Source organism: Barbus barbus (assembly GCF_936440315.1).
Source record: "Barbus barbus genome assembly, chromosome: 5".
NCBI lineage: Eukaryota > Metazoa > Chordata > Actinopteri > Cypriniformes > Cyprinidae > Barbus > Barbus barbus.
In genome coordinates this window covers 17,031,145-17,058,190 of record NC_136733.1, presented here as the reverse complement: position 1 = coordinate 17,058,190, position 27,046 = coordinate 17,031,145, and the positions used below count along the sequence as shown (strand labels likewise).

Here is a 27,046-nt window from a genome sequence, read left to right as displayed (position 1 = left end):
GTTCATTTGGTTTGTATATTAAACATGTCCCAACTGTTGAAATATATGCATCAAATGGGAATTGTTAATTGTCCCCTTTTTAAATGTTCAGAAATTTCCACAATATAATTTGCACCATCACAAACTGCATTTAGTTTGTTAGGATTTTGTGGAAGAATTAATAGTTGAAATAAAAATTTTAAATTTTTGTAATATAATGGCTGACCCTTTCTCTCAACAAATTAAAATGAACATTTCATCTTTCACATATTCTTAGTTTAAACAAGAACACAGAACACAGGATGGTTCGTCTGATTATATTCTCAAATACAAAATAATGTGTTTTGATTTGACACAAAACCATATGCAGATACTGCTTTACAGACAAGACACAAGGTAAAAACATATCCACACAAGGAACTAGTTTGGATCATTACTAATCTGCAATCTGGGAGTAGATGTGCATCAGACCAATCAGAGTCATTTTAAAAATGGTATATAAAAAGGAAAATGATAACCTTCACAGGCTTGAGACATCAGAAAAGTGTTATTCAAGATTTAGGTTATTAAAATTTCCAATATGATGTACCTACACAAAAGTGTTACATGGTCTTATATTGATGTGTTCATACAAGCATATGATCATACACAGAACAATAGCCATAACCATCTACCGCAAAATGTGGTTCTTTAAATTTAAGATAAAAAAAAAATAAAATCAGTGGTAAAACTATTGGAACACAAACACCTTGCCTCTCTTTCGATCTATACATCAGATGTAAATCTTAAGCGTGCAAAGCTCTCTCAAATTTCTCCTGCTCAATTTTGAAACATTCAAGCACATCATAGTGTGTGAGCTGTTTGCAGCGGACTAAACCACACATTACTAAATTCAAATGTCGAACTTCTCATCTACAAGTACACAGAGGAAAAAAAGATCAAGCTGTATGTAAACAAATATTTAGTAGAAGAGCAAAAAAGGGATACTTCTCACCAAAACTCAAACAGAGCAATGGAGGGCCACAGAAATGTGGTTACCTTTAAGGTTGGCATAAATAGGGAGAACAAACGTTTACAGAGAGCAGGCAAAATAGGGTAAGACTAGGTAAGAGAAGGAGCACAAAAAAGGCATGAGGAATGCTGCTTGGGGAATGGGCCGTCTGAAACGGCTGCGATGTTGCTACTACTGTGTTCCCTGGGCGCCCTGGCTGCCTTGGGTGCCCTGCTGGTTATAGTTGCCGTAACTGCCGTATTGGTTATAGTACTGGTTCCACTGGCTCTGGTTCTGGTAGTACTGCTGCCACTGCTGAGCGTACTGGGGGAAGTAAGGTACAATGTATAAACATACATGCAAAACATGCACATGCATTCAAGACAAGGGGGCAAAAAATGCCCCTGCACAATTACTAAACTAAATCTATTACAGCTGTCGTGATTAAAGTTAAAATGTGAATTTTAATGTTGATTGTGGCATTGCATCTAGATCTGCTCACTTTGCATTAGATTTCTTTTTAGAAATCTCTGCACACATGAATTCATCATAAACAACAAAGTGCAAATACAAAGCAAATAAGATTCATTTAGCAGTGGAGACAGCTTCAGTGATTATTACAGTTTTTGCAAGAGTGTATAACTTCAGAATTGCTTCAGTGATGAGAAGTGTTTTTTGCTTTTATATAATATATTCCTAGTTTGAATAACTGTTTACTAAAAAAAACAACAGTTTCTTAATTTTCTAATGCATAAAAAAAAAAAACGAATTCATAAAGGTTCTTGGCATGTTAGGTAATGCAATAAATATCGGATATACAAGACAAAACAAATAATTTAAGTTACATTTATATTGCCCCCTAATGGAAAAGTTGATTTCTGACCCTGGTGACTGTATGCAGTTTCTTCCACAGACTCTCTCACCTGCTGGTACTGTTGATTGTAGCTCTGCTGCTGCTGGTTGTATGTCTGTCCCGTGGGTGCTGGAGTTTGACTGTAGCTCTGGTTGTATCCTGGGTATTGACTGTAGTTGCCATAGTTGTACCCTTGGTTGTAGTTGCTCTGGTTGTAGCCCTGGTTGTAGCCTTGATTGTAAGACTGTGGCTACAAAAAATGAGAAAATAGGATGCAAGCAATGACTACATGTCCTGTTAGATTCAAATGCTAACTTAGATAATGTAAGCCATGTCTTTTATACCTGTGATTGGTTGTAGCTTCCAGATGATCCAGAGACACTCTTGTTGTATGAGCCCTGGCTGTTGTGGTTGTAACTGCCTGCAGACTGCTGGCTGCGGTTGTATCCACCACGGCCTGCAGAGCCTCCATCCCTGTAGTTATTTCCCCAGCGATTCTGGTTGTAGCCTCCACGGTTGTATCCTAATGAATTAGTTGACTGATTATCAACAACTTGTAGGCAGAATCTGACCATCAATGCAGAACAATAGATAAGGAATAAATGTATAGTAAGCTGATCATTAATTGCAAAATAAACACAGGGTTTATCAAAATAACTTATAACCCTGAAGATTTTTTTTTTTATGATTATGCTGGCTGACTGTACATTATCCTGATTATTACATGGCTACTCTCCATATATAATTATGCTGACATGAAATATTGATTTGAGTCAGAATTACTTGATAATTTTACCTGTATATTGTCGTAAAAACACAACAGTCCATTATAATGTTTAAATAAATCGACCTATACTAGTGTTGTTAAAAGTACCGACCTCGATACCAGTCGGTACTGAAATTTTAAAAACGTTCATTTCCCGCTAACATTTGAGCACTGTTAAGCGGATTCTTAAACAGCACTGACTAGCCATAGTGTGAACGCACTCCACAGTTATGACTACTATGATTGGCTGCAATGATCATCGCTTCAAGCTCTTCACCGAGTGCTCACACAGAAGCACATGGGTGAGTTTGAAAGCCACGTCTTTTTAACCAATTGCAGTCATATCTGTTGAGCACGTGAACACTATGGCCAATCAGGGGTGTTTAAGAATCCACTTAAGTGCTCAGATGTTAGCAGGAAATTAATGTTTTTAAAATTTCAGTACTGACTGGTATCATGGTCAGTACTTCTGACAACACTAGCCTATACAAACAGTGCAACAATACTGCAGTAATATTAATACCAAAATAGTGGCAGTTTGTATGAAATTAGAAAGCAAGTCCACGATGTGACATTAAAGTAGAGCCATTTTTTATTTCTTTTTTAACATTTTTTTTTTCCAGGTTTTCCTCATAAACAGAAAGATCAAAACAAACATCCTTTATTTAAAATAAATCTTGTTAATAACATTATAAATGACTTCACGGTCACTTTTTAATATGTTCAAGCTAAATACATACATATATAAATTAATAAAATTAATAATTTACTGCACCCAAATCTGAAAAGAACAAAACTAGTAAATTCAGGACTCTTACCTCCTCGGTAGCCTCCGCCTCCAGAGCCGCCCCGGTTCTGGTAGCCACCTCTGCCACTCTGAGGTCCACCACGATTGTCATAGCGCTGGAAGTTACTACGGCCACGGAAACCACCCTGGCGGTTATCAAAGCGCTTCTCTGGGGGAGGGCCGGCTTTACGGCCTTCTTCGTTGTACTGCTTGATGAGAGCGTCGGCTTCTTCCCGCTGAAGCTCTACCAATGTCACCCCGTCCAGGAACTCGCCGACTTCAGGCAGCACAAAGTTTGCTGCGGGAGCAGAGGCACGCAATGAGGGACAGACCAGCCGCGGCGGCAAAAGACAAAGAGAATCATTATCAGCACCATACAATGGTGACAGCAAAAATACAGGGGAGGGGACAGAGAGAGGAAAAGAGAGAACTAGAGCATGTGGTGATAAATTTAACATACTCTAGGACAAACGTTGCCTTAGCGGTGTAAGAAAACACTTGTCCCAGAGTAAGACTATGAGGACAATGTAGGGGGGTCTTAGGGAATGAAAATTAAACTAAAAACAGTTGCCAGAAAAAGAGTGTTATGATAAAAGGTGTCCCTGCAAATTAAGTACCACCTAGCTGAGGACAGCTGTCCAATAATTTATTCAACGTTTAATAGTACAGCCGATACAAACTGCTCGGTTGCTGAAGTGAATTGGAGAGCCAGAGCCAATTGCAGCAATCCTTATCCTCAATCCTGATTATCTGAGCTGGTTTGCAGTGGTGAGGAATGGCATGAGAGACAATGCAAGAAAATATGGTTAACAGGGCAGGGAGAGATGAAAAAAAGGTGAGAGGAGCTCTTTTATCTGGCAAAAAGATTTAACAGAAGGAGGGACGGGTGGTTTCTTCCAAGTCTTAAAATAAAGAAACAAACAAAAAAACAGCAAAAGCAGATCTGGTGTGTAGTTTTGAACATTTGTTTTGGTTATCCATGGCATTCCTACCTTTCATTTCTAACACAGCATGATCGGGAACATCCTTCCCTTCCTCATCAGTTCGCTTTAATGTTCGCTCTTTTAAATCCTCATCCGTGGGACAAATTACAATAGCCTTGCGTTGAAAACCTTCAAAAGGACGCATTTTTCGTCTCTGGGCTGATCCATATACATTTGTCTAGCAATGGTGACAAGAAAGAAGTAGAAGCTGTTCATTATTTGCTTTTGTTACGGCTTTGCGTTCCGTAGGAGGGGAATTGGATTCCTGCAACGATGAAAATGTGAGAGTTTTTTCTTTTCATGTCTATAGTTACTGCTCTGGAATGACTAGCGGTTGTCTCTCACAACCCCAACTGACTTACCGTGAATTGGGAAGAGACCAACACAAGGGAGTTTGTGAATGACTGACATTGTACAGGGGACCCTTTCAGCTTCCCTCAAACTAGCAGTATTAACAGAAGCCGTTCTCTTACGAGACGCATGTTACAGAGAACTGGTGTGTTACTAAAAAATACTATAAAAGATCCACGTTACAAAAAATGACATGAAATTAAATTCTAATATGACAGCTTAATACTGAAAGTGTTTTCTTTCAAACCAACCAAACTGTTGGTCATGGTCAAAATGTACTTGCATCAATCACTTCCAAACATCAGTGAGTGAGATTTTAACACATCATCCATCCTGTCCGGTACATATTGTCCTGACTTCATAAAGCTTCTCTCAAACTTCTGAAGAATGTAAATAATCCTCACTCTTCTGTATTTCAATCTCATGCACTGCCTGGGTCCCCTTCCTTACCTTCACTTACCCACTGTTCAAAAGGCCAGCGTGCCCAACACAGACAAACATTTAGTACCCACCTGTTCATACTCACGGACTCCTTAGGACCCATTAGCATGTCCTTTGACCTTACCTACCGTGCAACCTCTGGATCTGGCCACCTGTAAACTTCAAGCAGGTTAGTTTTTCCACTTACCTGCCATTCATTATTAAACACAACATTCAAGTAAAGTTCCAAGCTTATCTAATGAAAAGTTCTCTTATTTTCTTTACAGTTACCATAGCAACAGAAGGTGTTTTCTTACTCACCAGGCAGTGATTACTTGTTTTTCAACATCTTACTAATGTCATGGACTACTTGTACAGTGTGGCAAAGATCTCTTTACAACAAGGCAATACATAAAGTCAAAAATATTCATTGCAACATACTATACTGCATTCTTTCCCTGATCGATTTTTTTTTTTACAATTAAGCAAAACAAAACAAATCATAATTCAGCAACATGTTCAGGACAAAGAAAAAGGACTGGAAAAAACAAGTCTTCAGAAGCACAATATGCTAACCAATGCTTTGGACTATGCTACAGAGAGAACAGAAGTGCATTAATGAACATGTGCATCAGTGAGCAGCAGTGGATGTGTTTTTTTTTGGGGGGGGGAGGTAGGGTTGAGAAGGAAGGGGAAGGGCTTTAGCTGTGAGGACAGCGCAAAAGAAGGCAAGTATGGCAGTACCTGATCGAGGATGTAGTTGCGCTTCTTGCGGGCAGCAATCTGGATGAGCCTGTTGAGACACTGCGTGGCCTGCTGAATAAGTATGTCCCAGCGTCCAGCATAGTTGCGCTGACGACGAAGTCCCATGACCTTTCGGAAAAAGAGCATTAAACTTTAGTGTATAGATTTGATTGGAATAACTACATATTTTCAAAATGATTCATTGGTGGATGGCCTGGTGGATGTTGCCTTAACCAGGGGTAGGCAACTTCGGCCCTTGAGTTACGCAAGTCCTGCAAATCATGTTAAAACCAGCTAATCAATGTCTTAAAGATTATTAGAAAATTACAGAGGAGTGTATTTGATTAGGTAGAAGTTAAATTTCAAAGGACAGTGGATCTCAAGGGTCAGAGTTGCCCATCCATTGCCAAGATGTCTGTCTAAAAGTGTATGGCTGTAGCGGTGACTCTTTAAAGTCTGCATGAAATCAAAATTGACACCATTTACTTTGTTAGCTCACATTGCTAGTCTTCAGGTAAACAATTTATCTGTACAAGTTACTGGACAGGAAAAAAATCAATATTTTTTTTGAGGGGAGAATATCCTTACCCACTCTATCCTAAACCAACCCATAGTTTGCTGTAAGCAAGGGATGCTGAGGAGGTGTGCTAAAATAAAACCGTAACAGAATATCCTCAATTCAATATTCTAATATTACTGAAGCAAGGTTGGTAGCTGCTTCCAGTTCACACAGACTTTGAAGAGGACCTAACTTTCCTAGAGGGCTTTACCATGCACAGGTGCCATAATAACAGAGATTATATTCAGCAGGCATACCTTCATCTTATCCATGATAGCATTTGTGCCCAGGATGTTGTATTTCTTGTCAGGGTTCTCTTCAGCATGTTTTATGGCCCAGGTGGTTTTTCCGCTACCAGGCAGACCAACCATCATCAGGATCTAATAAAAAAACATGGAATCAACATTTTACCAATATCTTCTTTCCACTGTTTCCATCAGTCTTTTAAATGTAAACATTTGGTTTACTGTCATGTATTAAACATTATAATGCTATAATTACATAGCTAGCTAATTCATTCAGATGAGGTTTTGTTGACAAGAATTAATTGTCCAGTCTATTTATAACCATTTGGCAGATTACAATAAGATATATATGGCATATATAATAATGGCATAACTTTCCAACAAATGTTAAAATTATTAGTCTCCATGGAATTACATTATAGATGCCTACATTTCAGCCACAGCTGAAAATTTAAAAACAATTATTTTTCATTATAAAATCCTTTTTGATTAGACTGCAATGCATTATTATTTTTCTTAAAAGTTCATTTCCACATCAAACCTCGCAATCAGTTTTAGTAGCAGGTCCCAGTGTCCCTCTGACTCTCTCCTCTAGGTGAATATCCTGAATGAAGGTGAAGCCCTCTGGCTGAGGGAAAAAGGGCTCCTCTCTCTGTCCGAAGTTGAATTCCACGGCACAGTTCTTCACCAATACATGTGGGAAAAGAGCACGCCCGGCCAGTTCCTCTCGAGAGACATGGAAACATGGGCCCAGCTCCTTACCATTCTTGGAGAATGCCATTTCTACTTCCTCACTGCTTTCGAAGTCCTATGGAAAACAACCCAAGTGGAAAAGAAAAGAGATATGGTTAATAATAGTCTCTGAGCCCATATTATGCTGAATTATGTGTAATCTAATGTAGAAGAATGAGGGAAAAACAATTACAATATAGCAGCCAATGATATCATTTTCACTGAACTTTTCCCCATAGTCTTCAAATTTACAGTTGGAGGATTTCTTGCCAGTTCCTCCATAGCCGAAAGAGAAGGGTTCTTCACCTGTAACATGAAAGAACATAAATGATAATGCAGCATAAAAAAACTCACACTTTCCAGCAAAATCTATCCAGCATTTTGATTAATCTTACTAAAGAAAACTGCATCAGGTGTTAGAAATGCTTTGAAGCAAGGTTATTGTAAAGTCTGGTCATTTACCAAGTTGAGTTTTGCAAGAATCCAGGGACCAACCGATTCTCACCACATGAGGGTCAGGCTCAGATGAAGGAAGGTGTTTTACTGAAATTTCCTCATTTATCTAAACAAGGAACAGGACAATAAAGATCTTTGTGACCCATCTCAGGCACTCAAACATGGGTTCAAACACTAAATAGCATCTTTGTTACCTTCATTTCAAAGCACACGCGTCCTTTGGTAACACCGTAAGTGGCTCGAGCACCTGCCCACAGGTAGGCAAAACCCTCAATGGTCAGAGGGTAACCACTGTATCTGTCACGAGCCACCTTGAAGTGCAGGTCACAGTTATCTAGAGACAAACAAATAAGAAGCCATTCTCAGAGGTTAAAGCAAAAAATTAGCCTGAACTTTTTTCTGGGGGGGGGGGCAGCACATGAAAGCATGCAATGACTGTGGCAACTTTAACATTTGAAAGGATACTATGGCAAAGTAATTGCTTTCCTTATTCAAACTGACTTTTTTTCATGAATATATGGTTGACCTGAAGAAAGAAAGTTACATCATACACTTGGAAAAGCTATACCACCGCTTATCGACACTAGGGGTGTGATAACACACTTAGTTCACGAGACGAGACAAAATTAGAGATGTTCCGATACCCTTTTTCCCCTCCCGATACTGATTCCGATACCTAGGTTCAGGGTGTGTATCTGGTTATACAGCTGTATGCACTACTAGCCCTGTATGCACTGATACAATTATTTTTTGGTGTGCTTCATCACACAGCCGATTTTTCAAGTTTTCCCACTTACAAAGAATGGAGAGATCTGTAATTTTCATCGTAGGTACACCTCAACTGTGAGAGACATAATGGAAATTAATTATTCAAAAAATCATACAATGTGATTTTCTGGATTTTTTAAAATATTCTGTCTCACAGTTGAGGTGTACCTATGATGAAAATTACAGATCTCTCCATTCTTTGTAAGTGGGAAAACTTGAAAAATCGGCAGTGTATCAAATACTTATTTGCCCCACTGTATATGTCTGGCGACTTCACAAAAAAATATAATATATAATGTTTGGAAAATGACAGCTTTTTAAATATCTAAAATTACACTCTTAACATCAGTCAGTCAAACAGAAAGCAAGCCTACGTTTCATTTTGCAGACTTTATCGAATGAGTGCTGGCACACATATGCGCCAGACAGACAGACTGAGCGAAGTAGAATGGGAGCAAAATAATTCTGTCAAAAATATTTTGCATCCAAAAGTGTAAGTGCTTAGTTTTTTTCTTCTACTGTACTGAAAACATACCGAACCATAACTTTTGACTTTTGTGTACTGTTACACACCAACTGCATACAAACAGCTCCGTCACAAGAACATATCTCTTTAATTATACTCACAGGTGTCAATGACCACAAGTTTATCATCAATGTCTTCCTCTTCTTCTTCAGCTGGGGGCTGTGGTGACCTTCCTCTATAACAACCAAAGAGAACTATGAGATTGAGCAATACAAAAAAAAAAAAAAGTAAAGTAAATCCAATGAGACCAAACTTACCTCCTTTCCTCACGATGTTCATAGTAACCGTATCCTCGACTATCATCATATGACCTCTTGCGACTGTATGATGAGTATCTATCATCCTCTGATTTGGCCTGTGCATCCCAGTCACCTGCCTGCTCAGTGTGCTGTGGAACATCCTCGTCAGCCTTATATTCAGTCTTCACCTCATAACTCTCTGCAAAGATTTCAATAAATATACCATAAGCTACATCAAATATATTTATGTGGTTATACAGTGCAAGTCAGAAGTTTAGAAGTAAAAACTCCATTCATTTTCTCTTTAGGGCAAATAGATTGCTTTAATTGCCACAACTACTGATAAACCTGCTGTGAACTCTTAAGGTTGATAATTGATTGTATAAGCTTTTGCAGAAGCCCTCTGTTCAAGTTAATTCAACTTATTTTTAAAATAATGTAGTTCTTGGTGAAACGCTACACTACCCATGGCCATGACACTGTACTGAAAATTCCAAAAGACACCAAAGACATTAAGTAATCAGTCTTTTTGTCCGATTTTCATATACTTTTTTCCTTCAAATAAAAGATGCACCTTTAAGCTGTTTGGCTTGGTTTATGGCTTATAGCACTTCAACAAAGACTTTAAAAAAAGTCCCTACAAAAAAAATATTTCCATAAAAAGTGCGCTAATGCACTCTATAGCACAATTTACGTTAGATCTTACTTAGACATCATTTGCACAAAAAGGAAGCTTAAACCACAAGTGTTGAATTCTCTAATAGTTGGACCATTTTAACACAGTGATTCTGTGGAATTACATTAATAGCTTTATGAAAACAATTTTGTCTTGTTTTCTTCTGCATAATATTAACACATAGTCCGACTTGACCAAGAGCATTATGTACTAGTTTAATGGGACAGATGATGTATTGATACATTGACATTTAAACACTTGACCAGACTGACCAGACTCTTCCTGCTGGCTGCGTTGATTTGAGTCTCCTTCTGGGATCTCCCGTGACGCTGGCTCGTCAAACCTCTGCTCACCTTGTGGCTCAGCATGTGAAGGAGTCTCCTCATTCTCCTGCTTCACCTCATCCTGCTTATAGTGCTGCTTGGCTGGTTCCTCAGGGTATGGCTGCTTGGCCTGAGGCTCCTGGAATTCATCCTGGTCATCGGAGTACTGCTCCGTCATCTGTCCTGGCATCGCGTCTGATGAATAATCACTTGTTCCAAAACCAGGTACGGGGGTCTCGCTGCTGTCCTCATTGCCTTCGTTACTCTCGGTTCCCTGATCATCAAATCCACCCTGGTAAAGGTCTGTGCTGTTTCCATCATCAAACTGTGCCTTGGCCTTTTCTCCATTATCTTGCTCCTTGGCTGCAAATTCTGTGTAGAAATGAAGCAGAATAAACATATTTTGCTGCATTAATGTCTAGAACTAATTTCCATGATCCTTCCAGTCATTTGTGAGTACTCAAATACATATTTCAAATCATATAAATGTATTTTTATTTATATATATATATATATATATATATATATATATATATGTGTGTGTGTGTGTGTGTGTATTTGACTTTTTTGTTACAATTTATTAAAGATAATCTAGTCACAAAGAACAACAACAAAGCAATGTAAAGCGGAGTATAACTAAAACAACATATCCATGGTTTATTCAAGATTTTATTACATTTCTATTTCACAAGTAATTTTATTTATTTATTTGTAAGAGTTTTTCCCATGCCAGGACATCTCAAATGGCTTTTTTTCTACATTAATGTCAATGTTGAAATAGTTACACTTTATTTTAAGGTGTGTCTTTTACAGTGTAATAACAATTACTGAAAAATAACTAACAACATGTACTTTGTTTATATACATGTACTTTATATATAAGGTAAAATTGGGTAGTGTGAGGTTAGAGTTAATAACATGTATAAAAATACTCTGTGAAATGAGCAAAGCATTTATTAAATTATATTTTGAAGCTAAGCATCACTAAAAAAAAAAAACTCACACAATGCTGTTGCAAAATTGTCTTCAACAACTTTTTCAGCATTTTAAAGTCCTCAAAAAAGTTTTTAATGATTATTAAATCATTTAAGAGAATTCACACAAAAACAATTTCAACAATATATCCATGACTTTTAAGAATCTAATAATTTCTTACTGAATTTATTATTTTTGTGATACCAGATTTTTCCAGTTGTAAAATTACAATTTTTTGAGTTTTCCACTACAATGGAAGCGCTTTTAGATGCCCCTTCTTGTATGTCCAGCATTAGAAGGGGTCCCCCTATGGTGTTTGACACGCTGCCAGGCGACCCTAATAAATAATCTCGGTGAAGCATATCTCCATTCGCAACAACACAACCTGCATTGCAACTTAAGAATACAGACAAGTCAAAAAATATAAACACGCATTACCTTCCTCCTGATAATCATTGCCCTCTCCCGGCTCCCCGCCAGCCTCATAGTCTTGATCCTGCTCGTCCGATGGCGCAGACCCCGCCGCCTCGGCCTCCAGCGCCGCCTGCAATCGGTCCGCCAGATCCGCCTTCAGCCCGCGGGTGTCCAGGCCTCGGCGCTGGAGCTCTTCCTTCAGCTCATTGACTTTGAGCTTTTTGACATTCAACCCGCTCATGATTCATGCACCCCTTCAGCAGTTTATACCAAACTGTGCGCCTGTACAGTCAGAGTAAACACACGCGAGGCATTGATTGGTTACTGTACGCGCTCGGCGGATCATCTTCACACTCGCTAAAATATTAGCATGCGTGCTAACGTTAACAGGATAACACAGGCCGAGGTCTTTGCAGCTAAAAAACAACTTCACTTCATTTAGAGGGGCATTTTGGCTTTAGTGCATTAACTACAACAACATGCATAGACCAAAATCCATTCGTTTAAGTGTCAAAACAATCTATTGTGATGTTTCATTGTATCCACTGTCTGCACACTTAGCATTGCAGCGAACTATGGAGTCAAGTCATTTGCGCGCAAAATCCACCCGCCTCACATGCATACCCTAAAAGTAACAAATATCACTTTAAGTCACTATCTGAATATACATACTACCTCATGTGCGCAGAAAACACAATAGTTACCTTTTTCTGTCAGTTTCCCCCTCAAACAAGCTGTCGTTACGATAGTATCGAAGATGGAGGGTGACCGACCGTGCTGCTGGTTGCCCACTTCCTCCGCCTCACGATGCTCTGAGCGCTCTCGGTCCTCGCAGCTGATTGGTTAAAGCTGCTGTCTGTCTAACCCGCTGCAGCCAATCATATTCGTCATACGCAGCCTGTCTAATATTCATATAAAAACAACGTAAACGTGTCAAATACAACAAATCATATCTTTGTTATTATTCTAAGATATTTAAAGTACTGCTGTAATTCACAGAGAACAGGGAGAGAATGGTTTTCTGGTTAGAAAAGGTACATAGATCAAATTTGTTTAACAAAAATAAAAAGTTGAATTAACTACATTATGTTTTTGTCCCATATAAAAGTACCATGCATCACTTTTTTCCCAAATAAACAAAGCTATTAATAATTAGTATGACTGCATGTATCCACTATATATTTTTTTTATAATCTGGAATATAAATGACAATATTAATGCACAAGAATTAAAAAAATTTTTTTTTTTTTTTTGTCACACATATTTAAATTTGTAATTACTTATCTACTTGTATTGTATCTATTGTATATTTTATTGACTTACGTTTAAAGTTACGTTTTATTTTAATAGTAAGTGTTCATTTGGAAGCAAAAGATAAAACAGTCAAGACATTGATAGATCGATGCGTCAAAATCAAGTGTCTGTCTTAAAGTGTTTGTGCAATATTTGTGCATTATCTGATTAGAACGACCTCTGAATAGTTTCGATCAATTGTGATCGATTAATCTCGTCTTCCAGCCGGTCATCGGCAGAGCTTGACTTTTTCTCGACTTCTGTTTACAGCCCTGGATAGTGAAAGAGGAAGTGAAGAGCTCGCGACATAACCTGTGTCGTTTCTACAATGGAGAGAGACACTGGTGTAATCAGCTTAATTAAAGCTCTTGGGTGAGTAACGCTGAAATAAACAACTATTTAAAATACTGTTTTGTTTATGTCGAGATAATCACACTCACAGCTGTTTTAATATTTCACTAGGTATAAAAGCAGAGAGTGCTTGAAGAAATGTAAATGTGATGAATTACCTTGCCCTCTGCTCACCTGGTTAGTCTCAGAACTAAGAGAAAGTTGTCCTGATATTCTAGGTAACCCAACCGAGACCTGTCCTACATACTCATAAATTCATTAACGAATTTCCATCTCCTTTTCAGTAATATGTTATGAGTGAATACGGGATTTCAATGTATCATAAATCATTAATAATAATTTAAATAAATAAATTCTTCGAATTAATAGACTTTGTAATCTAATAACAATTATTTATATTTAGGTTCAATTCTAGGCCTGCATGCTAACAGTAGAATTGAACCTAATACAAAAAATCCTGCCATTAAGACAACATTTTGCACAACTTTAGTTCAACCATCCTTGTTTTTGTTGTTTTGCATTGTGTTGCATTATGGATCAAATGTAACTGTGCTTCAGGGCATGTTGGTGGTGCAGTTTTGGTTGGGGAGTTGAGGGCAGTGCTGAAGGAGATGTCCTGTCCTCAAAATGCACTTACATCAGAGCACCTTAGCCCACTTCTGCTGTTCAGAGTGACTGGTAAGATAGGGAGGTGATAGATGACTTCAATCTGTGCATTTTTAGGATTTTCTATGATGAGCTACTGTACATATTACCTTTCAATTGACAGAGTTTTTGGTGTCAGAGTTGGCGGCGGCACGTATGCTGACATACAGAGAGAGTCATCCAGAAGATGCAGAACAGAGTTGTGAGTCAAAGGGCAAAGAGCAAAGAAAATGGGAAAGTCTTAATATGGGCAATGAAGACGAGCATCAGGAAATGAGTCCATCACAAGAGGATAAAACTAATTGGAAAGAAGTAAAAAAAGATCTTGCAGAACTCTTTCAGACTCTTGGCTTGGAAACATCCTCTCAGATGAGTGATGCCTGTGCAAAGGTAAGAAACATCACCAGTGAATGTCGAGTAATTATTACTAGATATTTAAAAAAAAATTTGGTGATGTCTAATATATGCATAATTTATTCAGGTGGAGACACGGCTGACATCACTTCCAGAGGGTGACATGCCAGAAGCATTACTGAAGACCAGTCTGAACTCTGAGCAATGGGTATGTATTAAAGTGAAATGGTATGTGCACATCTGAAGAAAAAAAAAACAGGAGCAGGAGCATGACCAGAAATTGTTGATTTATTGATTCATTATTTGTGTTGTATTGATGTATTGTTTACTGTTTAAACAATACATCAAATACACAGATGTAGATGACTTTTTTTTTCACTTTAATTAACATCTTGTGAAGTGAAAAACTGTGTGTTTGTAAGAAACAAATCAATCATTAAGGCATTTTAACTTTGAACCATTGCTTCCAGCTTAAATACCGGTCCATAATTCATCATAATACTTCATACAGTGAAAAAGTCCCCTGTTGTCCTCTTACGTCAAATCGACCAAAATATTTGTTCAGAACGGTTTTCACTTGTAAATAGTAATTGATCTGTGCATATTTCTCTTCTGATTCAGACGAGATGGCTTTTTTTACTTGATTTTAGCCATAAGCAAAAGATTGAAGTTAAAAACATCTTAATGATAGGTTTGTTTATTACAAAAACACAGCTTTTTGCTTCAGAAGACATTAACTGAAGGACTGGAGTTGTGTGGATTACTTGTAGATTATTGTGATGTTTTTATCAGCTGTTTGGGCCTTCAAGATGACGGCACCCATTTACAGAGGATCCACTAGTGCGCAAATGATGTAATGCCAAACTTCTCCAAATCTTTTCTGATGAAAACTCAACTACATTTTGGATTCTTCTAAAGATGTTCAAGTTGTGATTTTTTTTTTCACTACCTGACAAACACCAAAAGGGCCAAAACATTGCTTGTCTGCTATTTAAATAGCGTTTGAGAGCATTCTAGCAGTATGCTGTCTTTTTGTTCTATTATGTATTACAGAGTCACATTGACCTTTTTAGAGCTCTATCCCAGAACAAATATTTTCACTTTTTTTTTCGTTCTTAGAAAAAGATTGACAACATCAGTAGAGCTCTCAGTAAGGATTATGAATGTCGGCGCCAAATGATGATCAAGCGTTTCTATGTCACACTACAATCCTTTACTTGGGGAGAGAGGGGAAAGGTATTAAGATTGTCTCTTTTGCAAATCTTCAAGCATGTATTATAATAAGTTTCACTGAGCAAATTCTCCCTATTTTCTTTCAAGGAACGCATCGCTTTACTTTCTTCAATGAAAACCTTCATACCGTCTCTTGAGTCCTCTGTCTGCATTGCTACGCTGTTGGCGGCCAGAGAGGATGAGTCTCGCATTAGGCCTGTTAAAGCAGGGCCTTCAACAGCTGTTCACAAGGTGTCCTTCACCTAAGTTTTGTATCTATAATTCACTTTTTTTCTCCAGGGTTGAATGCATTAAATTCAGTGTTGCAATGTGCATAAGAAAAGATTTAAAAATGGATTGAAACGCAACATTTGTTTCTGCAGGTACTGATGGGCAGTGTGCCAGACAGAGGTGGACGTCCAGGAGAGATTGAGCCACCGATGCCCAGCTTCACCAGTCGCAGTGAGGGAGGAGGTAGTCATCATTATAGAAAGAGAAGACGAGAATTTTCAGGAAAGAAGAAAAATAAACAGGATTAAGTTTTAAATTTTTTTTAGTGCTAGTTTTGAAACTAACAGCACAACAAAAGAGCTTTATGTTAAAGGGAAGTAATATTTCCCAATTAAAATGATAAAATAAGACATTAATGATCATGGAATATGTAAAAAAAAAAAAAAAATTTATTTAATGTTTCAAATACTTAATGCACTATTTAATTTGATGACCAAAAATGTAATAAATTAATTTCAGTGAAATGTATAAATATGAATGGCTACAAGCTGTATTTACTTTCAACATCCAAGATCTATCATGATAATATTAAAGTAAATTATGTTTCCTTTGATACAACATTTTCTCTTTTAACTCTCTTCGCCTTATTACATTTCCCCTAATAATATGCATTATGATTATGTCTGTCTGTCTTCTCTTTTTTAAACTTGCATTTAGTTGTTGACGTGGTAGTTCAGGCAGTGGCAGCAATCCTTCAGTGTAACATGCGATATTTCATTAAAACTATTTTAACAAAATCTTAAAATACATGCAATATTTCATTATTTTTTTTATTTTTACATTATTCTAAGAAATACGCACTTTATGGCCTTATTTGCAATTTAAATGACATAAAAACCATTTGTGGTGTTATGAGTGGCGGTAGATATGATATGATAGTTGTACAATGTTTTTTGTTGTTGTTGTTTTGTTTTTGTTTTTTTACACACGTTTATACATGTATAAATGTTAACCTGTAGTCCTAATGTTATATACCCCTTTGTGGGTTTATAGAGATTATAAAATATTTATCTTATTATTATAACATTCCTGAATACTTTGGTGTTTATTGTTATGTTTGCCGTAGTTGAACTTGTGGGCAGTAAATGGTTAACTGGAGTGTTTGGTAACCAAGGACGATTCTGCTCGCACACACCCTGACAACATGTTAAAACGAGATGAAACAACACTGCACAACCGATGCATTTTATGAAATTATATTTACACTAAATTTTAGGACGGCAAAATATATTTTTTCTTTGTTTGGAGTCGATGAAACTTACACTTTAAACTTAATAGTAGACTATTAAGTGAAACTGGTTTGTTGTCAGTTAGTAGGCTGCTAACGTAATTTTTACGAGTGCCTTTTCCCCCTACAATACTGGATTATCCTAGATGTGTTTTTTTTAATCGATTAAATTGATTTAATACAAACCAAGCCATGTCTGGAATTCAGCATGCGTCCAATCAAAGCATCAAACCTTTTAAATCGGGTGAGGAATATCTCTATGCCATGAAAGAAGACCTGGCAGAATGGCTGAGAGATTTATACAGCGTCGAGATTGACGTGAATAATATTTTGGAGGTGTTGGAGACAGGTGCGCTGCTGTGTGCCCACGCAAATAACGTGACACGCGTGGCGGATGATTTTGTGAAGAGGAGCGGACCCACGGAGATCCATCTGCCCGCTTCTGGAGTCACTTTCGTCGGCTCTGCCCATCCAACAACATTCCTGGCTCGGGATAATGTCACCAATTTCATCAACTGGTGTCGAAAAGAGATGGGCATTCCAGGTATATTTTATTATTTTAAATGAGAAGTTTCATATTCGTTTAATATAGAATTATTACTCAGAGCATGAAATTAGTTTGATAGAAAATCACGTATTTGCAATTATGACACTTACCACTAGATAGTGCTGTGAGCTCACAATCCTAGAGAAACTTGGCAAGGGTTAGGCTTTTTGTTCACATTTAAACCATTTTTTCCTCATTAAAATTTTTATGCATAAAAATGTGAATAGTAAATTTGATAAATGTGTTATATATTCATTCACACGAGACGTCAGTTTACATGGGGATACCATATTGAAATTACATGATCAGTTGAATACAATTTTTCTATCTATATAAATTTTGCTATCTATCTTAACAGACATTTTGCTAGTGTAAAAAAATAGTATTGAATAGCAAATTTCTGTTATGACACCAGTAACTGAAAACTTTATTTTTGCTTAATAGGGGACTACATAAACAAGTGCACGTTTAATTTCAAAATTTTGGTTTAGTTTTTACTGTTTTCTGTTACCAACTTGAACTCTGCAGATGTACTGATGTTCGAGACAGATGACCTTGTCCTGCGTAAGAATGAGAAGAATTTTGTGCTGTGCCTTCTTGAGGTGGCCAGACGGGCCTCTCGTTTCGGCATGGCTTCACCAGTCCTCATTCAGCTGGAGCAGGAGATAGAGGAAGAGATTCGTGAAGAAATGGAGGACTTGCCTGCTCAGTCCAAACCACAGAGGAGCCTAATAAACATCCAGAATCTGGATGAGATGGTGATGAATCAAAGATGAAATTCTCTTAATGTTTACTGATGTGCTGAGGGCATTGCATTTTAATTAAGAATTGAATCTAAATTAAGCAATTTTTGCATAAAATAAATTTATTAAATTTTGGTTGATAGGCCAGCTGCACAAACATAGCCACTATATTAGAATTATGTGTTAAGAACTAGTCTAACCGACTAGCAGTTAGCCAAGAAGTAATTGGTCAACTTCAGTAAACTTTTCAGATTCAAATTAGCATATGTTTTTATGTAAATGATTTTTAAAAAGTTATGACCAGTCTTAAAGAAAAAAATGCCTTAAGGTGAATCTCACAAAACCTGTCAAGAACATATTTTTAAATTTAAAAGAAAAAAACTCCATAACGAAATTAAAACCCACTTTAATATCTTAAAGAATTGCATTGTAACATGTTTGACAACAATTGAGAATATCCACACTCCTATTTTTATTCATCTAAATTATACAATATATAATATTTTAATTTTTTTATGTAATATACAAATATTTAAGAATATTTGAGAATAAGATTTTTGAATTACCCTAATGAGAATTTAAGAGGGGAAATATGCTTAATTGTAAAAAGTATATATATTTTATTTTTTTTCTCTTGAAGTCTAATGAACAGTTTCTCTGTCACAGTCACTGTTTGTTGATATTAGTCATTTAGCAGTTACATTAATCCAAAGCAACTTGCGTGTAAGTACACTTATTACAGGCTCAAGTCATCTGTAATTAAGTACTTTGCTCAAAGGCACAATGACAGCAGCACATTGCTTGCTCTTTCCAGCGACTGAACCATTACACCCCCCATAACACAAACCCCACTGTTATTGAACAGATATGGCATGCAAGAGAATGTCTTGGAAACAAGGACACCCAAAGGGTCAAAACTTAACATCCATCTATACCTATAAGATTCATGCCTCTTTTTACCATTTAAAATGATTTGCAAGGATAGGAAAAAGGAGAGGAACTTTGAATTAGACTGCCATTTTGATTTGTGGCTCTCCTCACTGATTTATGGAGGCTTTCAAAGTGGCAGGTTGCATCTGCTTAGAATACTCTGTCAGAGGTGTGTGGGTGATGCCAATAACGTTTCTGAGTTTGTGTGTGTGCAGGTCCAGCTTCTGATAAGGCGATGCACCTGCCCATCCCAGTTCCCCATGGTGAAGGTATCAGAGGGCAAATACAGGGTTGGAGACTCCAACACTCTCATATTTGTGCGGGTACTGTATATAAAACCTCTTACTGTCAATTTATCATTTTTCAAAGCGCTACGCTTGTTCCAGCATAGACAAGCAGAAATATGTGTTGATCCATCATGGTCAATAAAAAAATATTTTACTGTCTCAGAAGCTTTGTTGAAAAGAAATGGAAGAGTGTTTGTTTTGTGGATATGATAACAAGAGATAAATGGCTCAAACTCAACTGCAGATGACATTTGCTCATAAAGGGGTGTGTGTGTGTGTGTGTGTGTGTGTGTGTGTGTGTGTGTGGAGATTTTGAGGAATCATGTTATGGTGCGAGTGGGCGGAGGTTGGGACACCCTGGAGCACTATCTCGACAAACATGATCCCTGCCGCTGCACTTCTCTCAGTACGTGGATATGAAAACAACACACACCTACAACTACCTATAAAAAATATTATCAGAAATTATATAAACAGTGAAAGGTTTGTGGTTGTTTATCGTGCATCTCAACCCAAACATTTTTGGGTGAACTATCCTTTTAAGATTGGTTTGCCATTATGAGGTACATTATGAGACACTGTAGTGGGATCATGTCTAGTGGCATAGTGTTTGTATAATCTTCATTAATATTTCATTACATCTCAACACTTGGAGCATATTAAAAGAGCTTATTTAAGGACTTGAATCAGTATTTCCTCTCTTTTTTTCTCTTTCACATATACATATCAGTACATAAGTTGACCACACGTCCAGGTACTCCGGTCCATGAGATCAAAGAGCGGTTAACCGTAACACAACCTGATGGCCAGTGTGCTTCTCAGACCACTCTTATGCTGAGCCGAACTCAGTCCCCTCTTCAGCCAGTTGTCTGGACCCCTTCAGCCGCCTACAGAGCTCAGAGAGGAAGGCCCTCTTCTCCACGCTCCTCCTGTTCCCCTGACCCTGAACATCAGCCCAGCCGCCGGAGAAACAGCCCCTCTCCTAACAAGTAAGTTCCCTATTGGAGTTAGGTCAAAGGTTGTCAGCTAACATTGATATGAAACACAATTTGAGACTGTTTTATTGATTGGGTCATAAAATGTTGGTATTTCAGACCACAACACATTCATACTTGAATTCCGGTTTGATAGCATTACCAAAATAGCTGTTTAACTTTTGGTGTTATGATAACAAATATGGTCTATTTTGATTTCATGTTGACAATGTCAAGTCGGCATGAAATGAAAATTCACAAATATCATCTTATTGATGATATTTTGAGTGATTCATTCATGAATATGCTAATTTTGATCTTGTAATTTTTAATCAAAATCTCATAACTGGATCTTCCGGTGGAACATCAGATTCGGTCTTTTGACATAATTAAATCCTATAAACTCACATTCAGATCTGCCTCCATCCAATCAACAACTGATGCATAGAACCAAGTCCCCCCAATAATCCATTCCATCTCGTCTGTATAACACAATACGGAAGAAAACTGAAATTATATTTCTGTTGCTGCTTCAGATAGATTGCAGCTTTAAATGAACATTTTCTTATTTATATATATATATATATATATATATATATATATATATATATTAGTCAGAAGACTCAGAACTTTTTGAAATGTGATTGGCTGAATAAAGAATCTTCCCCAGGAATAGAGCTGGCTGACAGGATGATAGAAATTCACTTAAATCCACTTGAATCCCTTGGATTCTCACAGACACATTACTTGTTGTCTGAGGTTTGAAAACCGCAACAATAACAACACCCCGAGTATAAGGAATTAACATAGGAAGACAGAGTTTGTGTGCAAGACCGAGACAGGGACTGAGATTTTTTTTTTTTACTTACAACTGAGCATCTTCAGCAATTAAACAGTCACTATAGGAAAAAAAACTTGTTCCACTTCATGACTTCTCATTAGCAATGTCACGCGTTTCAGCAAAGACCTTTTCAATCATGTAATTGCAGGGGCTATTATTTCATATTATTATTATCATAGTCTCTATCACACACACATTTGATGTTGGCTATTAAATTGTTGTATTAAAATGAGTAGAATAACAAAAGGAAGAAATTAACATTCATGCTTAATTTAAGAAATGAACCATGTTAATGCTGTGCATTGATTTGTGCAGTGATGTATAGTAACTCTTAACATGAGGATTTTAGACTACTATTTCAATCATAAGTTTGCAACCATGGTCACAAATGACTGTATCATTAAAATCATTATCTGAAATTATATACTGTATTATACTCACATATTATATGAGAGTTTGCATTAACTGCTGTCATTTACCAAATTTTAAAATATTGATAGATAACTTAAAATGCTTTCTGTAATTTCTTGCATTTGCTTTATTTATAAACCCAGTCGGTAAAGTATAATAAGAATTATAAGTAAAGAAAATAGTAGAAAAGTGGGATCTTTGGGATGAGAAATGAGCAATACAAGATATTTCAATTGGTACCTCAAAATCTAGAAACCTTATGCTGATGCAATTTCTGCATAGGGCCAGAAAACACTACTAGGAGTGGGCCTGCAAATAGGTTGTTTTAATGAATTTCCATGAAATGTCCATTTCTTCTAATCCCTTCTGATTATATAAAATGGAGTTTGGAAACTACCATATGCTTAATAATGAATATTTGTGTCTGTAAATAGTAAATACATGATACTATTAGCAGCTGTTGAGGAAGCACAGACTCACTGACACTGACAAGGTTCTGTGTGGGTGTTTTTCCAGATTAAGAGAGAGACCGAGTACTCCATCTTGTGTGTACACTTGTGCTGACAGTAAAGACAGCTTGAAAACAAACTCCTCCAGCAGGAAAGGCAGAGAAGCAATAAGGGCGTCACCAGCACCTCGTCTCACGAGCAGTCTTCCACGGGCCACCCATCATCCTACCACACCACAGCCTGAGATACAGCGTCCTCAAACTCTAGTCCTTCAGAGGCACGCCAATCAAATCCAACCCCAGCAACTGTCTGAGAAGAATCTGGGACAAACATGGACCAAATCACAGTTTGTTTCCAAACTGAGACAAAATTCCACACTTGGATTAAAAGGACAAGAGAACCAGGACAAAGCACACCTTGTCTCAGACCCACAAGAAAGCCCAGGAAGGACCTTTCAGAGTCCTCAGAGAAATACACATTCATGTTCCAAACCTCCGAACATCACCATTCATGAGCCAGATGACAATGGGGGTCCCAAAAAGAGTCCACATTTCATCCGTACCTTTTCTCCTTTTAAAGGGCTAATGGGGGCCATTTCAGAAGCACAACACACCAGACCTAAAACACCAGTTAAGATCTCTCAAGAAGAGTCCCCAAATAAAATTAAACATATTATAGATATAAATGAGCTAGGCAAAACTGAACTAAGAGCAGATAGATCAGTCAGCAAGAAGGTACAGCACTTGGCCCTACCGGTGCAGAACATTGTGCAGTCTCCTCACATTAACAGCTCAAGTAAATCTTCCGAACTCTTCCTTGATTCTCAGAAGTCTCAAGGAGATTTAGGAGGTGAAGAGGGAGGAATTGAGAGAAGTTATGTCTTCACTCCTCCTCCTCTCAGCCCTTCTCAGGAAGCCATCCTCTATAAGAGCCTAGAAGAGGAAATCTTGTCCAATCTACAGCAGCTAAGTGTTGACTCAGAAACTAGTACTAGCTCTGATGAGAAGAACCATAAGAATCCCAACAATTCTAGAGAGATCCCATCTGACCACTGTAAAAGATCTAACAGATCAGCAAGTCTTGATCGAGCGACACCCAACAGTGGAAACAGGGCTTTTGATGCAGTCATTGCTGAACTCTCTGGTAGCCAAAGGAAGTTGGAGAAGGTGTCAATCGAGAAGTGGGTGAACACTGTTCAGGGTCTCAGAGGGAAGGTGGAAGAAGACCACGTTACCACACATCACCTTAAGATCTCTAAACCTTGTATGACCAGTTCTTGGTCCTCATTGGGATCCAGTATGGATTCAAAGGAGACTGCTGAACTTGTGAAGGTGCCATTTGACAACTCCAATGCTGAGAGCAAAATTCCTCATGGAAATGTATCAAGTTTAGGAACTGAATATGTAAAAAAACAGAGGATTTCTTCATTCAGACAAAGGAGATCCTTAAGGAAGCCAGAAAGAGTGCCATCAATCTTCAAGCTACAACTAAAATCCTGTGTGCGACCGAGACGTGATCACAGGTCTGACCGAAAACCTTCAAAGATCCCAACACCAGTTTTCTACAAAAGAACAAGCAGTAAAGAGGGAAACTCTCACATCCAGAGAGGAAACGATTCCCAACATGGACTTTTTGGCACAGACAACCCTCGAGGAAACACTTGGACTAAACCAAACTCCCTGGTCCCAATAGCAAGTACAACAAAGTGTCAAAGATCAAACAAAGAGCCACATGCAGATCAAGATCTGGAATCCTGGGTTTAACCGACAACTCAGAAATTCACAGTTTTATAATTTTAGAGTTTACTGAAAATTTGACTGCCAGTTCAGATGAGCCATATGTTGGTCAAGGACTGTTTTACCTGCTAAAAATTCACTTTTCCAAAAGCCTTCAAGATTAGTTACAAAAATCACAGCACTTTCATCAGAGATTGAAGTTGCCTTAACTAAAAAGGACACGTTGGTGACTTGTTGATTGTTTGTACATATATTGTTTACACAAATATACATACTGTACATCAAAAAGTACAGTACATCAATTAATAAAAAGCTCATTGACAACAGTTAATGCCATAGCAAAGTAGTGAAGAATTTTTGTTGTTTTTCATTACTCTTTAGTGTCTAATTAATTAATATGTAAATGTTAACTTTTTGTCAAGATGTTTACTTCATCAGTTCCACTCTGTTCTACTCTGTAAAGTGTATTTGGAAGAATGTTTCAACTGTTTTTGTCCATTATGAAATTCAATGGGGTCCAAAACAACACACTAGCCCTTTGATTGTATGGTCAAAACTCTCTTTTGTGTTCTACAGAATAAAGAAAGTCATACAGGTTCGGGATGACATGAGCATGAATAAATGTTGACAGAATCAAGGTTTTGACTTATTAGACTTTAGATTAAGGTTTGCAAAGAGAGTCATCTGAATTGATATCCTTTTTTTTTTCTATGAGCATTTCTCCTCATTGTCACAGGTAGGGTGGCCTGTAGACATGACAGATCAGATGTTCCATGTAATCCGGTGTTTCATACTTGAGGGTGATGAAAGAGAGGAACTCACCCCATTTAATTAAAACCCATACACTGACATCAGAGCTATGTGAATGTTTGCCCCATCAAAATTCATGTCCATGTACAGGTTTCAATTTGTATGTTTTACATTTTGTAACATGCTGTAAATATGTCACAAGGTTTTTGCCCTGTATGCTGTTTATTCCTGCAGCTCCACCAAGCATCCCGTTAGCGTTTCTTCCTTGGCGTTTTCCAGTCACCTTGTGCTTCAGTGTTTTGGCTGCTGGTTTTATAAATAACTCTTGGCATACGTCTGGAGCTAATAATAGCTTCGTCAGAACTGCAGTCTGTCACAGTACAGCAGCTCTGCTCCCTTGCAACTTTCTTCTCCTTGTTCCCTCCCTCCAACCCCAGTCCCCTTTCATCCCCCGCTCCCCCTTACTTAACATCCCCAGACTCTTGTCAGCGGAGAGGGGCACTTTGAAGATATCCTCAGAGGACTTTGAGAGCATGATACTGTGAGGACCTCAATTTTGTGGACTCGGGTTAAAAAGATTAAATTCGGCTTTTTGGAATTACGCTGAATCTCATCCAATTATTTAGAACGTAAAATAAAAACACAAAGACATGCTTCCATTTTTCATGTTACCTGAAATTATTCTTTGATTATTTAAGGATTAATGAACATTAGTAAGCTTCACCAGCACCAGTCGTTCCTCAGTGAGCCACAATATTACGCACTGCCTCGCTGATTTAAATAGTACATGCTGTGAATCACACTTTGTTACTGTGTACGTGTAGTGCATTGCATAAACAGCAGGGTAGACATTACCTCTGAAGAACAGATACTGATGTAGGTATTGATTTAGTTCTCATACATCACACAGAAAAGGATGCTTTTTCTGTGTCCAGTGTCCATTTATTGAATGATGTGCTCTTTACATGTAGACATTTGTATTAAACATGTATTTGATCGGACTAGGGGTGTGTAACAGTAGCTGGTCTGTATGTGCACCAGAGATGTGGTGAGTAAATGATTAAAGTAGGGTATTTTTTAGTTTGTTCCTTGCCGCACACAAACATCGTCCCAGCCTCTGCATGACAAAGTGGGTTTGCACGATGTAAGACCATACATTTAGAATACATTTACATTGAAATCACATTTCCCTCTTTCCTTTATGATTTAATATGTCTGCACCATTTCAAAGTGGGACAAATTCTCATACCTTGGCAAAAATTACATTGGGATAAGACACAGTATCAAGTCATACCCTAAAGGAATAGTTCAAAATCTGTCATTATTTATTCATCCTCATCCTCATATATGTTTAATTATTTTCTAGTCACTATTCCATGCAATTGCAATGAATGAAGACTAAAGCGTTCATGCATCAAAAGGAATGCAAAAGCACCACAAAAGTGATTGACTTATGCACCAGTGTTAACTAAAACTATAACTATTCAAAATTTTGTTTTCAGTAATTGAAATAGAGCTGAAATAAAATATGAATATAAGATGAAAATCAAAAGCTTGTGTGAATTGTGAAATGTTGCCAATAGCAAACTGAAACAAGTTTATTTTGAAGTACTAAGCCCAAAACTAGAATAACAATAAAATTTTAATTCTATAGAAAAAATAATTATAAATAAAATAAATCTATATAGGCTATTTATATATATCAGTATACATATATACACTCTTAAAAATGCTGGGTTAAATACAACCCAGCACTGGGTAAAATACGGACAAACCCAGCGATTGGGTTGTCTTTCACCCAGCGGTTGGGTTACTGCCCAGAAGGTTTGGTTAAACATTTAACCCAACTGTTGGTTGAAGACAACCCAATCGCTGGGTTTGTCCATATTTAATCCAGCATTTTTTTAGTGTGTGTGTGTATATATATGTATATATATATATATATATATATATATATATATATATATACACAACAAAATTATAAACGCAACACTTTTGTTTTTGCCCCCATTTTGCATGAGCTGAACTCAAAGATCTAAGACTTTTTCTATGTACACAAAAGGCCTATTTCGCTCAAATATTGTTCACAAATCTGTCTAAATCTGTGTTAGTGAGCACTTCTCCTTTGCCGAGATAATCCATCCACCTCACAGGTGTGGCATATCAACATGCTGATTAGACAGCATGATTATTGCACAGCTGTGCCTTAGGCTGGCC

The 27,046-nt window shown here is 37.5% G+C and overlaps 3 protein-coding genes across 5 annotated transcripts; 2 read left to right on the top strand and 1 right to left on the bottom strand.

The window, feature by feature from the left end:
* Positions 1-282: 282 nt before the first annotated feature.
* On the bottom strand, positions 283-12,595 carry LOC306870186 (heterogeneous nuclear ribonucleoprotein U-like protein 1). Of its 2 annotated transcripts, none has more exons than XM_079417297.1 (16): positions 12,492-12,595; positions 11,812-12,069; positions 10,348-10,770; positions 9,418-9,598; positions 9,262-9,335; positions 8,061-8,200; positions 7,873-7,972; positions 7,604-7,716; positions 7,220-7,486; positions 6,691-6,813; positions 5,875-6,003; positions 4,369-4,537; positions 3,408-3,674; positions 2,168-2,346; positions 1,894-2,073; positions 283-1,294 (listed from the first exon to the last, which is right to left on the bottom strand). In XM_079417297.1, exons 2-16 carry the CDS (start codon positions 12,026-12,028, stop codon positions 1,163-1,165), a joined length of 2,694 nt encoding a protein of 897 aa, XP_079273423.1. In that variant the 5' UTR covers positions 12,029-12,069; positions 12,492-12,595; the 3' UTR covers positions 283-1,162. The 2 variants fall into 2 exon arrangements, with proteins under 2 accessions (XP_079273423.1, XP_079273424.1); XM_079417298.1 differs by having other exon boundaries at positions 10,429-10,770.
* Positions 12,596-13,298: 703 nt separating this feature from the next.
* On the top strand, positions 13,299-16,674 carry LOC306869821 (protein FAM98B-like). 2 transcript variants are annotated; one of them, XM_079416742.1, is made up of 8 exons: positions 13,299-13,452; positions 13,543-13,649; positions 13,990-14,109; positions 14,201-14,466; positions 14,558-14,638; positions 15,550-15,666; positions 15,751-15,894; positions 16,026-16,674. In XM_079416742.1, the coding sequence occupies exons 1-8, from the start codon at positions 13,409-13,411 to the stop codon at positions 16,179-16,181; spliced, it is 1,035 nt and encodes a 344-aa protein (XP_079272868.1). In that variant the 5' UTR covers positions 13,299-13,408; the 3' UTR covers positions 16,182-16,674. The 2 variants fall into 2 exon arrangements, with proteins under 2 accessions (XP_079272868.1, XP_079272869.1); XM_079416743.1 differs by having other exon boundaries at positions 13,343-13,452; positions 13,543-13,608.
* A 388-nt stretch (positions 16,675-17,062) lies between these two features.
* Positions 17,063-24,680, top strand: LOC306869820 (GAS2-like protein 2A). The gene is made up of 6 exons (XM_079416741.1): positions 17,063-17,705; positions 18,237-18,466; positions 19,597-19,704; positions 19,978-20,074; positions 20,399-20,657; positions 22,411-24,680. Exons 1-6 carry the CDS (start codon positions 17,354-17,356, stop codon positions 24,104-24,106), a joined length of 2,742 nt encoding a protein of 913 aa, XP_079272867.1. The 5' UTR covers positions 17,063-17,353; the 3' UTR covers positions 24,107-24,680.
* The last annotated feature ends 2,366 nt before the right edge of the window (positions 24,681-27,046 follow it).

Excerpts from the sequence above, each read along its gene's own strand:
- LOC306869820 (XM_079416741.1), top strand. The coding sequence starts at position 17,354 with ATGTCTGGAATTCAGCATGCGTCCAATCAAAGCATCAAACCTTTTAAA. Across the intron at positions 17,706-18,236 it reads AAAAGAGATGGGCATTCCAG|ATGTACTGATGTTCGAGACA; the intron begins GTATATTTTATT and ends TGAACTCTGCAG. Across the intron at positions 18,467-19,596 it reads TCCAGAATCTGGATGAGATG|GTCCAGCTTCTGATAAGGCG; the intron begins GTGATGAATCAA and ends GTGTGTGTGCAG.
- LOC306869821 (XM_079416742.1), top strand. The coding sequence starts at position 13,409 with ATGGAGAGAGACACTGGTGTAATCAGCTTAATTAAAGCTCTTGG. Across the intron at positions 13,453-13,542 it reads AGCTTAATTAAAGCTCTTGG|GTATAAAAGCAGAGAGTGCT; the intron begins GTGAGTAACGCT and ends ATATTTCACTAG. Across the intron at positions 13,650-13,989 it reads AAGTTGTCCTGATATTCTAG|GGCATGTTGGTGGTGCAGTT; the intron begins GTAACCCAACCG and ends ACTGTGCTTCAG.
- LOC306870186 (XM_079417297.1), bottom strand. The coding sequence starts at position 12,028 with ATGAGCGGGTTGAATGTCAAAAAGCTCAAAGTCAATGAGCTGAAGGAA. Across the intron at positions 9,599-10,347 it reads CAGCCAGCAGGAAGAGTCTG|AGAGTTATGAGGTGAAGACT; the intron begins GTCAGTCTGGTC and ends AAATCTTTGCAG. Across the intron at positions 4,538-5,874 it reads GCAACTACATCCTCGATCAG|ACAAATGTATATGGATCAGC; the intron begins GTACTGCCATAC and ends CACCATTGCTAG.